This window comes from Thamnophis sirtalis, unplaced genomic scaffold (assembly GCF_051295495.1).
Source record: "Thamnophis sirtalis isolate CommonGarterSnake01/CBP01778 unplaced genomic scaffold, rThaSir2_p1.2 scaffold_5, whole genome shotgun sequence".
Classification (NCBI taxonomy): domain Eukaryota; kingdom Metazoa; phylum Chordata; class Lepidosauria; order Squamata; family Natricidae; genus Thamnophis; species Thamnophis sirtalis.
Window position 1 is genome coordinate 38,706,728 of NW_028261385.1, and position 13,101 is coordinate 38,719,828.

Below are 13,101 nucleotides of genomic sequence, written 5' to 3' on the forward strand. Positions count from 1 at the left end.
AAAACAAGTAGCATCAATTCAGCTTTCTTTCTGTAACATGTAGTAGACTGATTCTCAAGACAAAAGCATCAAGTGAAAGAATAACCATTTATTTTCACAAGGAACTGAAAAAACCCCAAAGAATCAGACTGTGCTCACCTATCATACACGTCCATATCCCAGCTTAATTGACAGATGTAACTCTGTTGATGTTCTTAGTTGCAAAGTTGTGTCCGACCCATCGCGACCCTGTGGACAACGTTCCTCCAGGCCTTCCTGTCCCCTACCATCCCCCGGAGTCCCTTTAAGCTCACATCTACTGCTTCAGTGTCTCCATCCAGCAACCTCATTCTCTGTCATCCTCTTCTTCTTTTGCCTTCAATCTTTCCCAGCATTAGGCTCTTCTCTAGTGAGTCCTTCCTTCTCATTAGGTAGCCAAAATATTTGAGTTCCATATAACTCTGTTATAGAACCTTATTGTGGCAAGCGAAGAACTTGAACTGAAAGCCGAAAACAAAGATGTTTTATTTTTTTGGTTATTCCTCTCATTTCTAGCTACTTAGCAGTGAATCAAGCCAGACTCCTAGTTTGCATGTTTCACTAAATTTGCCTAGCAAGTTACAGATTACTTGTTAGCTATTCTCAGTTATGGAGTGCAGTCAGTAGGTCCTTGCATGAGTTTTCACTACTCAACTAGCTTAACAGTTGAGCCTAAACTGTAAATTGGTTTAAAGATTTAAGTATTTTCCATAGACTGAGAAGGTGAGGTAAAAAGTAGGATGCGGGGAAATGTTCATTTATTAGTTTATTTAAATTAAAAATTTATAGAAACCCTGATATTAAGATCTCAAAGTGAAATTATTTAATATTTTAGACAACCCTCTGATATGCAAACACATTTTATTCTTTATATTTCTCTAGGATCTGTGTTTGAAAATCTAAGAGTAATTTCTTATATTTTTGATAGTTTTAATTGTACAGTGTTGATTAAAGATTATTAACATTCCAAACTTTAGTTTAATAGATCATTAAATATAAAAAGAAAGAAATATATCAGTTTTAGTTATGATTTTAACATTGTTAATGTTAAAATGTAAGATGAGTAGTTTAATTAATTCAGAATTTAATATAACATTAAAAAAAACTGCTAGAGATTGTGTTAAAATATTTGTTATATAATAAAGGTTTTGGTCTTCTGATTAAGCTGATTACTTAATATTAAGGTCTCTACTATAATGTATTATGTAACTTTCAGGATAATATAATAAAAATATTACTATTAAAAAAGAAAATCTAAAGATCATTCCTGAGAAGATCTGACTACAAAACATTGTTTTGAAGTATATTGATGTAATTTTTCAATGTGCTCAATTAACCAGTTACTATTTTCAATTCCGAAAGAAGCATACTAAGTACTTTGATGCTATGCAGAGAAATGCAGAGAGATTGTTAAATCTGAAAGGTGCCATAAATGATATATATTCCATTTTTTTCTCTTAAAATCATAAAGAAATAGTCACAAAAGCAAATAGTTATTGTTAAGGATTCTCTATTTTCTTCTCCATTTCTTAATTTTTTAAGATTGTGTCTTTTGCTCTTCTGTATATCATTAAAGCAAGATATACAGAAGCAAGATATAACAAGATACATAGCTGTAGTATCTAATTTTCTGTTTGCCTCTCACATTAGTTCACTTTAATCTGGACACATTGTGAAGTGGACACAAATAATCATTTGAGTTTATCCAGTGTGAAACTGGCTTAGTCATGCTCAGATGGTGGGTCTATTTACCCAGGAAAAAAGCTAAACCGAAGGCTCTGAAGACATACTGTTTAGGGAAACCAAGAAGATATTAATAAATTGTGGAGCCATATAAGTGCCATGATCTGCCAATGACATGCAGACACATGTTGGTGCTAGAGTCACAATAATGATATTAAGCATGCTGTTTTTACAAAGTTTCTTAAAGCTTGTAGTCCATGTTTGTAGTGGATGTTGTTGGGCAAGAAAACTAAATGCACAGGTGTAGAATAGGTGGTACCTGGCTCAATACCAGTAGTACTAACTGCGAGAAACACTGCAGGAATTGGGTATGTCTATTTTAATGAAAAGAAGGACTAAGGGTGACATGGTAGCAGTGTTCCAATATCTAAGCGGCAGACACAAAGAAAAGGGGGTCAACCTAGCCTTCAAAGCATCCAAAGCAGTGGTGGGTTCCGTATTCTGTTCCAACTGGTATGGTTGGAATGGACTCTGCGTTGCCCACATGTACGCATGCAGCATGCGCGCACACACACATGCAGTGTGCACGCACATTGTAGCTGCCAGCGACGCCTCCACAAGCCTCTGCAACACTCCAGCTGCTCATTGGAGCATCACACAGGCGCTGTATGCGCCATGTGCATGTGCAGAAGTGCCAAAGGCTTTAAAGGACAGTTAAGGAGCATGGGTTGGCAGGTGGGCCCTTCGAAGCACCGTACCAGAACAGTACCTGATGCTCCGGACAGGCTCCGGTACACCCATACTGGGGTGTACTGCCTGCAACCCACCATTGATCTGAAGGCAGGTCAAGAAGAAATGGATGGAAAATAATCCAGGAGAGAACCAAACTAAGGAGAAATTTGCTGACAATTAGAACAATTAATCTGTGTAATGACTTCCCTCCAGAAATTGTGAGCACTCTAACCCTGGAGGTTTTTAAGAATAAATTGGACTACCATTTGTCTGAAAGGGTATACGGTTCCTGCTTGAACTGGGAGTTGGACTAGAACAGGGGTGTCAAACTCATGGCCTGCGGGCAAGTTGCATCACATGCTGCCCATGCCTACCCCAATTTTAGCGAAGGGTAAAGAAGTCACAATATGTCACGTGACCACAATGTGACAATATAAGTTTGATACCCCTGGACTAGAATAACTCCAAGGTCCCTTCCAATTCTGCTATTCTGAGTTCCTTCGAATGTGTTATTCATTCCCCTGAAACTCCAAAGTTGAATCTGGTGATATTTAGCAATTTGCTGAGAAATGATGCAAGGGGAAGTTGTGGGTGACTATCACCATTCCTATGATGCTTGCTCAGCAGTTACAGTTAGTGATTCTAAATCAGATTTTATAGCATGTTTGGGAATAATAGATATTTTTTTGTCCATCAACAGAGCATAGAATAGGGCTCTTGTTTGTGCCTACTTGGGTCGTCAGCCTTGATCTCAGTGAGATAAATGATGTGACAGCATTGCTGATAGAGGAAACTGTCAGTAATGAAAGCCTTTTTATATATATAAAAAATTCCAGTTATGGTATTATTTCTTCTTACTTATTTAGCAGGAGGGCAACATGAGGGCTAATAAGCTTGTCATCCTTGACAAGACTCTGATATTCAGTTGCTTCCTTTCTCAGAGAGCATTCACTTAAAATTGGCCTTGAGGGAGATAAAGGAGCCTCATGACATTGAACAGGTTTCTATTCCTCCCTCTGATTTAGCCGTTGTTGCAATGAGCCAAGCCAACCATTGTTTCTGTCTTTTCCTTTTGTGGAAAAAGAGTGGAAGGTTATAGGGGTATCCCCAAAGATTCTAATTTGTGTTATTTGAAATGGTCTCAAGAATGCTTTTGTGAAAAACAGCACTCTGGGAAAGGTGCTCTTCTAAAGCTCAGTAATAATTCTGTCCTCTTCATAGTAGATAATAATATATAGAATAACCATTCTATAATGCCAGATCATCAGGTAAATTCGATATTGCATTAGCTGTCTAAGTGAATTTAGAACTGCTTTATGTGAGCTCTGTTTTCTGTTAATATTGATACATCTAATTTGTAGGAGCATTTTGTTTAATTGAAAGTCTGTCTATATGATAGAAGAGTTGTTCTTATCACCTAAAGAAGGAAGTACATTTTGGGATTGTCTGAGACTTCATTTTCCCTTGAAGTTGATTTTGTTGTATTCTTTTATTATGTCTTTCCTCTCTTTCACTTTCTATATGGTCTTTTTCTGAGTTAATTCAGTTAATTTAACATTTCTAGCCTTTTGTGCCTTTCCTATTAGAATATGTACTGTATGAATAAAGCAATAACAAATTGTTTTAACTCTTCATTTTGTTATACATGTAACTCTTACATAGTTGTTTAGAAATAGAAAGCACAGTTTGCACAATTAAAAAGCATTGGTGAGAAATAAAATCAGTTGTTAGCTTATATTGACTTACAGATTCTCTGAAGCTCATTTATCTGCTTTAATGTTCTTGCTGGCACTATTTCTTCCCCGGCAACTAAATTTAGCTTATTCTTATAATAAGGCTAATTTCTTATATCTATTGTTCCACTGTAGCAAATTTTAAAGTGCTTACTGAGGCTTTGGATGTCAGCAAATTGTCAGTTGTCAGCTGTTCTGACAGTTTGTTCAATGTTTCCCCAAAGCTTATCCTGATTTGTTTTAGATTCACTTTTATTTCCCACCTCTGTGTAAGTTCCCTGTTACTTTTCCTGCAGTTCCGAGAATAGCACAAGTTGTAAATGCATTGTTTTAATAGGCTTTACCAGAACAGGTTCTGAGCAGTTGGATTTCACCCAGCTCTGGAAGAACATGTGCATGTGCAGCACCAGACACAGAAGATTATGTGCATGTCTTATTTAAGTGCCAACTATATGCCCTAACAAAGGCTCAGTATTAGTCATTGCTGTATTGACAGAACACCACATTGGGACCACAATGTAAGACTGTGTTATTTCATTTAGGGCACAGACACTATAGTTTTATAATCAATAGAACTGCTTAGTTTATAGTTGGAGTTGTTCAACCAAGAACATGTTTTATGGAACACATTGGGGTAGTGTGTAAAGGTGATGCATTCATTTAAAGACATTCTCTTTTCTATTTTAGCATACATCTTATTTTATACTTTGGTATTCTATTTTATGTTCCATCATTTTATATCATTCAATTTTATCTCATGTTACTTCATTTTATCTTAACTTATTCTAGCCTATTTTGTGGCAGCTCATTCCCATTGTTTCTTGATATGGTAAATCAACTTGCTATATTTAACAATAGCAATGTAATATAAATAAAATAAATTCCAAGTTAAACAGTGGATTAGTATGGTGCTTAGATTGTGTCCTACTCCCTCAGGGCATTTTGAAAATCCATTCATATTGAACCATTGCACAACTGCTCTCCCTCTCCCTCTGCCTTATCCAGCAGAGTTAAAACCTACAATAGTTAAGATGCTCCATGAATCGGAAGTAAGCTACCTCTCATGAAAGCTTATGCTCTGTAATAAAATTTGTTTATCTTCAAGACTCTACCAGACTGTGAGTTTTAGTTACCTTAGACTGACACAGCTCCCCTTGTATAATGTCGACAGAGATATATTAAGTTAGTCTGTGCAATTCCCTTGAAAGAATGTTTTGCACAGCTGAAAATCACTTATAAAATACTTCTTTTGAAGCAGCTACATTATTTGCAGGCCTTGGACAGACCTTTTGGAAGCTGTTCATGGGCAACTCCAAACATATATGCATACATAGTCACTTTATTTTGCTTTTTCTTTAATGCATTTGAACAGGCAATCCTCAACTTATGACTATCATAAACTATTGCAGTCATTAAATGGGTCACCATATGATCATATCTGATTTTACAATCTGTGTAAAGGTTGTTAAGTAAATGCCTCAGTCGTTAAGTGAACATGGCAGTTGTTAAGCAATCCAATTTTGTGCCAGAAACTAATAGTGGTTGTTGAAACTGGCAAAAAATATCACGTGACTGCAGGACACCACAAACCGCCATAAAGGTGAGCCAGTTGCCAAGTGACCAAAGAGCGACAATATGAATATATATATGAATATCATCAGAACTGCCTGTGCTCTGAAGCATCTCTTTTAAAGGTTATGCACAGCTCCAGTTTGCAGTACATTATTAATGCCAATGGAATTTAGGGTGCTGTATCTGTAATAATATAATAATAACACGGTGGCTCAGTGGTTAAGACACTGAGCTTGCCGATCAAAAAGTTCGAATACCTAGCGCCATGTAACAGAGTGAGCTCCCGTTACTTCTGCCAGCTTCTGCCAACCTAGCAGCTCAAAAACATGTAAAAATGCAAGTAGAAAAATAGGGACCACTTTGGTGGGAAGGTAACAGCGTTCCGTGCACCTTTCGAGTTTAGTCATGCCAGCCCAGTGGTGGGTTTCAATTTTTTTTGGAACCTACTCTGTGGGTGTGGCCTCCTTTGTGGGAGTGGCTTGCCGGCCATGTGACCTGGTGGGAGTAGCTTGCCGGCCATGTGTTCTCTCTCTCTCTCTCCTTCCTTTTGTCTCTCTGTCCCTTTTTCCTTTTTTTCTTTCATCTCTCTCACTTTTTTTTTCTTTCTTTCTTCCTTTCTTTCTCTCTCTCTCTCTCTCTGTGTGTGTGTGTGTGAGTGGTGGGTTTCAAAAACTTTTGGAACCTCTTCTGTAGGTGTGGCCTGCTTTCCGTGTCCACTGGTGGAACCTCTTCTAACCGGTTCGGTAGATTTGATGAACTGGTTCTACCGAATAGGTACGAACTGGTAGGAACCCACCTCTGTGCCAGCCACATGACTACTGAGATGTCTTTGGGCAGCGCTGGCTCTTCAGTTTTGAAATAGAGATGAGCGTCGCCCCCTAGAGTCGGGAATGACTAGCACATACCTTTATCTGTAATAATTAACATTTAAGCATTTATCTCCTTCTAATTTCAGGAGCAATTGTTATACTGCTTCAAAATACCATCTAGAAACAAAACCAATATTCTAGTCTTATCCATCACCTCATTCTGCCATGTAGGAAGGAGAAATAGTTGAGAGAGTGCATTCATCAGTGAATCAGTTTGGCGGATGCTTCAGCTTGAGACCATAAGAGGTCTCAGCCCGTCTGTCATAAGATATCTTAACCCAAAGTGACAATGTTTGGATTTCCATGCCAAGTCCTATTATGGACACATTGTTAAAGGATAGCTTTAGTTCACAATATTTAGAAATGAACCAGAGTGAAAAGAACCTGATTTCCATGCTTGTCTTGTACCTGTCAGCAAATATCTTTTCCATTTCTGTCGCATTTGAACAAGACCACACATATTGTATTAGGCCTATTGACAAAATGTGAGGTTTCATGCATTTTTCTGGGCCTCTTCCTTTTAAAATCACACAACTCTAAGAAGATTCATTACAACTTGTAAATATTCTGTGCTTTCTTTGCTGGCGATATCCATTTCGTTGGTGGGAAACTGCCCATTTTCAATGGAATTCTTTTTTGCAGCTGCTTTCTTCTGTTTATCTAGATCTGTCACTAAAGTAAACTTGCATTTGCTTGTTTAGGAATCTACCGTGATGTCCAAAGGCCTTTTGGTGTCCAAATTCATGAAAGGCCCTGGTTTAGTATCTTCATTTAAAGTTTATAACTTTGCAGTATTTGAAGAGAAATGACCGTTGACTGAAAAGCAGAATCACTTAAGTCATTCAGAAGAAAGGTTGCAGGTTTTAATACAGTTACATTCTATTGTATTTTCCAGGCTAGATTTCCCCAAATGTAAGTTATAATGTAAATAATGTATTTGTATTCTTTTTGTAATCATCTCCAGGTACACCTGGACCAATGGTGGGATTCAATTTTTTCTACTACTGGTTCGGTGGGTGTGGCTTGGTGGGCATGGTAGGAGAAGTATACTATAAAATCTCCATTCCCTTCCCATTCCAGGGGAAGGTTACTGCAAAATCCCCATTTCCTCCTGATCAGCTGGGACTTGGGAGGCAGAGAATAGATGGGGGCGGGGCAAGTCAGGGGTGGTATTTACCAGTTCTCCAAACTGCTCAAAATTTCCACTACTGGTTCTCCAGAACTAGTCAGAAACTGCAGAATACCACCTCTGACCTGGACTCCCTACATCAGTACTTAGTTCCAGTCATAAATTAAACTATCTAGGGTATGGTCTTCTCAAAGAAGTCTACTTTGTAATGAATTATACTATTGGTAGAACTAGGTCCATTATGTCTCATTGACTGGTAATAATTTTCCAGAGTTTCTGACAGGATCTTTCTCAACCCTCAATTATCCTTGTTACATTTTTCTCTTGCTATGCACAAAAAGCCCTCTAGAGCAGGGATGTCAAGCTCAAGGCCTGGCAGCCTGAGGTGGCCTGTAGGACCACCCTGGAAACAGCAAAGGACCGGCATGTGGTGCCTCTGCCAGTGAAAATGGAGCTCAGGAGGGTTGCAGGTGGCTCTCCCGAGCTCCATTTTTACTGGCAGAAGGTTGCGGGAGGCAGTCATAGCCAAAAATGGAGCTCGGAGCCCATTTTAGCTGGCAGAGTGCTTGGCCCGCCACAGGTGTCCCGACATGAGTAACATAAATCTGGCCATCCCCACCCTGGGCCCCTGAGGTCAAACAGGATCCTGATGCAGCCCTCAATGAAATTGAGTTTGACACCTCTGCTCTAGAGTCAGGCTCAGTCCAGGAATGATATAGATCAAATTAGCCAAAGTTTAGTTCTTTATTTGTTTACACCCAATGAACAGAATCTTGCCAGATTAAATCTTTACTCTTTTCATCCTAACCAATATACCCTGGGGGATTCTAGGGAATGGGTATCCCAACTCTCTTCTTTGGTCTCCAATATAGCTGCTGGTTGTGTTGCCTCTTGCTTTGCTCCCCTCTTTGGAATATGCTTACAGGGAAACTGCTGCTTCACTGTAGTCCATCTCATCAACCTACTGGTTAATAAAAACAAGGGAGAAAGACAAATATGTTGCATAAAGTATAAAATGAGAATAAGCAGAGATCAAGTCCATAACATTGGATATGCATTTCCTGAATAGAAAACAATGTAAATCTCTTTTTTTGATGATGCGTACTTTTTTTGAAGGGCAGACTGGGTACATTACAGATGAGAATTGCTCCATTTATGATATCTGATGGCAGGCTGATGTCCAAATGTTCTCAAGGACATTTTTCATTTCTGCCCATTCAACCATTCCACTATGAGGTGATGGATATGTTAGAAATAGCCATCAGGATGTCAGAATTCATGTGTCCAAGGGAATACAGACTGAATTAAAATGTGATAGTGTACAGCACAGCAATAAATGCTTAATGAGAGACTCCTATTTATGGATGGTATCTTTCAGTAGTGGTGTTGACATCCTTCTCTTTGGAAACCAGCCAATATGAAACCATCGCTTCCTAGATAGAAAAATGTATGTCTTTTTATCTTGGGGACAGAATTCTGATTGGTTTATTCTTTATCAGGCTTAACTGATGTAGCAAAATTGATTAGGAAACTATCCTGATGCCATCTGGATTAGATTCAAATGTATAAATACATATCCTTTGCTCCAGGCTAGGACATCTGTCACATAACCCAGTTCTGTTTACTTTGGTTGCATATTTGCACAATATTAAGCAAAGATATCCAGCTGAAGCTGATACTTAGTGAAATATTTGTTTTCAAACTGAGAAATTAACTAAATCGAAGTATTATATTGTTATCATTCTGATTTTTTGAGATCTCATATGCTGTCATTATCAGAAGTTCTAAAGGAAGCTGGCTGGGAATAATGGTTATCCCATGGTCTTACCTGAGTTGGTGACAGTGACAAAACATTTCTTTGAGTCAATGCCAGGAGTTGGCCTGAGATTATTACCTGTATGTGTCTTTCCAAAAATAATATTAAGATTCAATGTGTTTGCCAAGGTCATAAAAAAGAGATGGCAAAATCCTGTTCTATTGCTTTGGCTGGGATAACTTTGTAAACGTATAGTCTGCTGGTAATTAAAAGATCTTGAATCTGATCAATTCCATTTTCAGTCTATACTGATCGAATATGAGATTTTGATTGGGTTGAAGGGGGGGTTACAACTACACTAAAATTTTGGCAAGACAATCTGTGTTTGCTGATTTTTTTAAAAGTATCATAGCCTGAGCAAAATAGCTGTATATAAAAGCATGTTTCTCCCTACTCTGTGTTATGGAACTGAAAGCTGGATACTTTAGGAAAAAATTAAATGTAAGTGGAATGCAGTGGGAAAGAAATAGTTAAGAACTCTATGTGATAAAATAGAAAGAGAAAGGGTCAAGGATAAATAGTTGCAGAAGGAGTGGGGACTGAAAAAAAAACCCACTAGGTAACCAGTATGAAAGAAGTGCAATGGGGGTGGGGTGCATATAATGAGATTGCAAAAAGATATAGGAAGTAGTATGTTTTATTACTAAAGCGTAGAGACCTGGAAACAGAACACATTTGCTTTGAACTCTTTGGAAAAAAGCAGATGTGTAGGCTTGAATTTTAAAGATGTGAAGAATAAAATGTATACATAGAACTAATTGAGCTAGAAAAAATAGGGCTCAGCATCAACAGAACAGAACACATTATGGTCTTCCAGTTGCCTTTTTCCATATGTTGAGTTTGTATGTAGGTAACCCAACCTACATTTTAATTATCTGTATGGTGAAACTGGTATGTCTCTTATAAATCAAATGTCCTTTAAAGGGCAAACTGTTCCACATGGAAAAGGCCTGTATAATAAAGTAAAAAGGACCTAAAATATACATACACAGAGAATATTACCGCAAGTAAGATGCTAAAGAGATTCTAATTAAGGGAATTAATACATTTCATTTCAGAGAAGTTGAGAAACTAAAACCTCTCTTCAAAATTTCAGCTGAGATGGGTAGGGATGCTTTTCATATTATAGTAGAAAGAGTAATAGTAATAGCACTATTACTCATCACCATGTTGCTAAGATAAACAGAAAGCTGTTTTAAATGCCAAATTGGGACATTCTAGCGTTCTCATTCAGATATTGTAGGCAGCAAATACATAAGAATAAACAGTTCCTCAAGCCTTAGGGTAAAAATAATAAGGATTAATATATATTTTTAGAAGAACTATTTCCTGTATTAAATTACACAATTTAATAAATGTTAAAATGCTGTTAAATATTTCAGCACTGAAATTAATATTAAACTATAAGCCGTAAGTATTTGTTGCTAAATATAAGAAGACTCTAGAGGACATTGTTGGTCCAGACCCGATACCCTTCATGACAGCTCCCAGCCAAAACTCAATAGATCACCTAAGAGAAAGTATCATCAGTGGATACTGCGTCATAGTAGTCAAATTCCCTTGGAGTGAATTAATCACATGTTGCTGATTCTCAGTGGCCCTTCTCAGATTGGCTTCCAACATTCTCTCGGACGACAAATGCTGTAAATAAAAAGCAAAGATCTGTCTCACCTTGAAGTTGTTCCGGAAGTAGTTAAAAATCTGGTTACTTTCCCATTCCTTGCGGTATGTTGTTTTTCAGTACCTGTCTGCTATGTTTTATAGTATGTGGAATGAGATTTATCCAGAAATACATGATATTTTTGTTTTCTACCATTTTAAGTATAATGCTGTTCAGAGTCAGGCAGCCTCTAAATGTAATCATGAAATAAATAAAATTAATGCATAAGGCAAACATTTTATTAATAATATTTGAACTTCTGGGAACCTTGAGACGTGAATAGACATATCAATGTGGCATAATATTCTTTCATTCAGCAGGTTTGTGTAATACTGAAAGCAAAACGCTGTGAGCTCCAACACACACACAGCATCTTCTTTTCTTTCAGAGCAACAAAATATGTGGACTTGGAAAAACAGAAAACAGTAAAGGGGATAATCAGGATAATGCAAGAACAGCATAGAAGTACATAAAGCAGACAGCAAACTTTTGTAAAAAAAAAAAAAAAACCACCACCACCACCTTGGAATCTAGCAGATCCCACTAATAGGCTTCAACAACTATGTAGGTAACTATGGATAAATGAGAATTTGTGTTTTATGGGACTGAGAAATAGATTGTTTCTTTTCAAAGGTGGTGGCTTGGGAGTCAGTTGTATTGTAGCCTAGTTGTGTGAGTCATCCTGAATTTAAGCATGTTTAGTTGGACAGAGTAAGTAATGGCAAACTTTAATCACACCCATTTAACTTAATTGAAATGCTCTAAGGTGCCAGTTTAAATGCTATACTATTGGTTGGAGTCAAAATGGAAGAAAAACCACATACTTCTGAAAATGATAGTATAAAACTCTCCCTAGCCATTGAGAACTGTGAATCACAAATCTGATTGCCTCAGTTACCAAAAGACATACAGATCTACTTTAATGACACAGACTGTCCTTTAGGATTTTCTTTACAAATACAGGTAGTCCTTGACTTACAACAGTTCATTTAGTGACTGTTCGAAGTTACAGTGGCACTGAAAAAGTGACTTTGTACCATTTTTCACACTTATGATCATTGCAGCATCCCCACGGTCACATGATTTACATTTGGATGCTTAACAACTGGTTCATATTTATGACGGTTGCAATGTCCCGGGGTCAAATGATCTCCTTTTGCAACCTTCTGACAAGCAAAGTCAGTGGGGAAGCCAGATTCACTTAACAACCGTGTTCTTACTTTAATAACTGCAGTGATTCACTTAAGAAAAAATGGCAAGAACAGTTGTAAAATGGGGCAAACCTCACTTAACAAATTATTCACTTAGCAACATAAATTCCAGCGTCAATTGTGGTCATAAGTCAAGGACTAACTGTAAGAAAATAAAATAAAATGTAACCTATATCTTTACAATGTTTCATTTTTAGAAAAGAATTTTTAAAAAACCATAGAAAGGAACATAAATGGGTCATGTATTGAACAATTAGAAAAATACAAATATAACATATCTCATCAAAGAGATATATCAGCTATAACATATATCAGATATAACATATCAGCAATGACTAATAAATGGCCAACAAATCTCCCATTCTAGGATTATCTTGAATTTGGGCTTCCTTCTCAGTTTAACTAGCCCAGCTTTTGTCTAAAGTCAATACATACCTATCAGAGCATATCCTTGAAGTATAAGCAACATTATGTACCATACAAAAAAAGAAAAAAAATAGTAGTAAAATGAAAATGTAAAGGCACAGATAAGAAAAACAAATGAAAATATGACTAAGATTATTGTACATCAAGATCATTCTCTCCATATCTTTCTACCCTTGAAAAAAAACCACCACTTCATACATTGCTTTGTGCATTGAACTTTTTAACTCTTTTTGAGAAATCACTTCCATTCAA

General features: G+C 37.2%; 1 protein-coding gene across 1 annotated transcript in view; it reads left to right on the top strand.

Annotated features, from left to right (window-relative positions):
* XRCC4 (X-ray repair cross complementing 4) overlaps window positions 1-12,846 on the top strand; it is a 126,720-nt gene extending 113,874 nt beyond the window's left edge. Inside the window, exon 8 of the mRNA XM_087715691.1 lies at window positions 11,601-12,846. Coding sequence (XP_087571817.1) covers window positions 11,601-11,685 — 85 coding nt within the window. The 3' untranslated portion in view covers window positions 11,686-12,846. The remainder of the gene's footprint in view (window positions 1-11,600) is intronic.
* The last annotated feature ends 255 nt before the right edge of the window (window positions 12,847-13,101 follow it).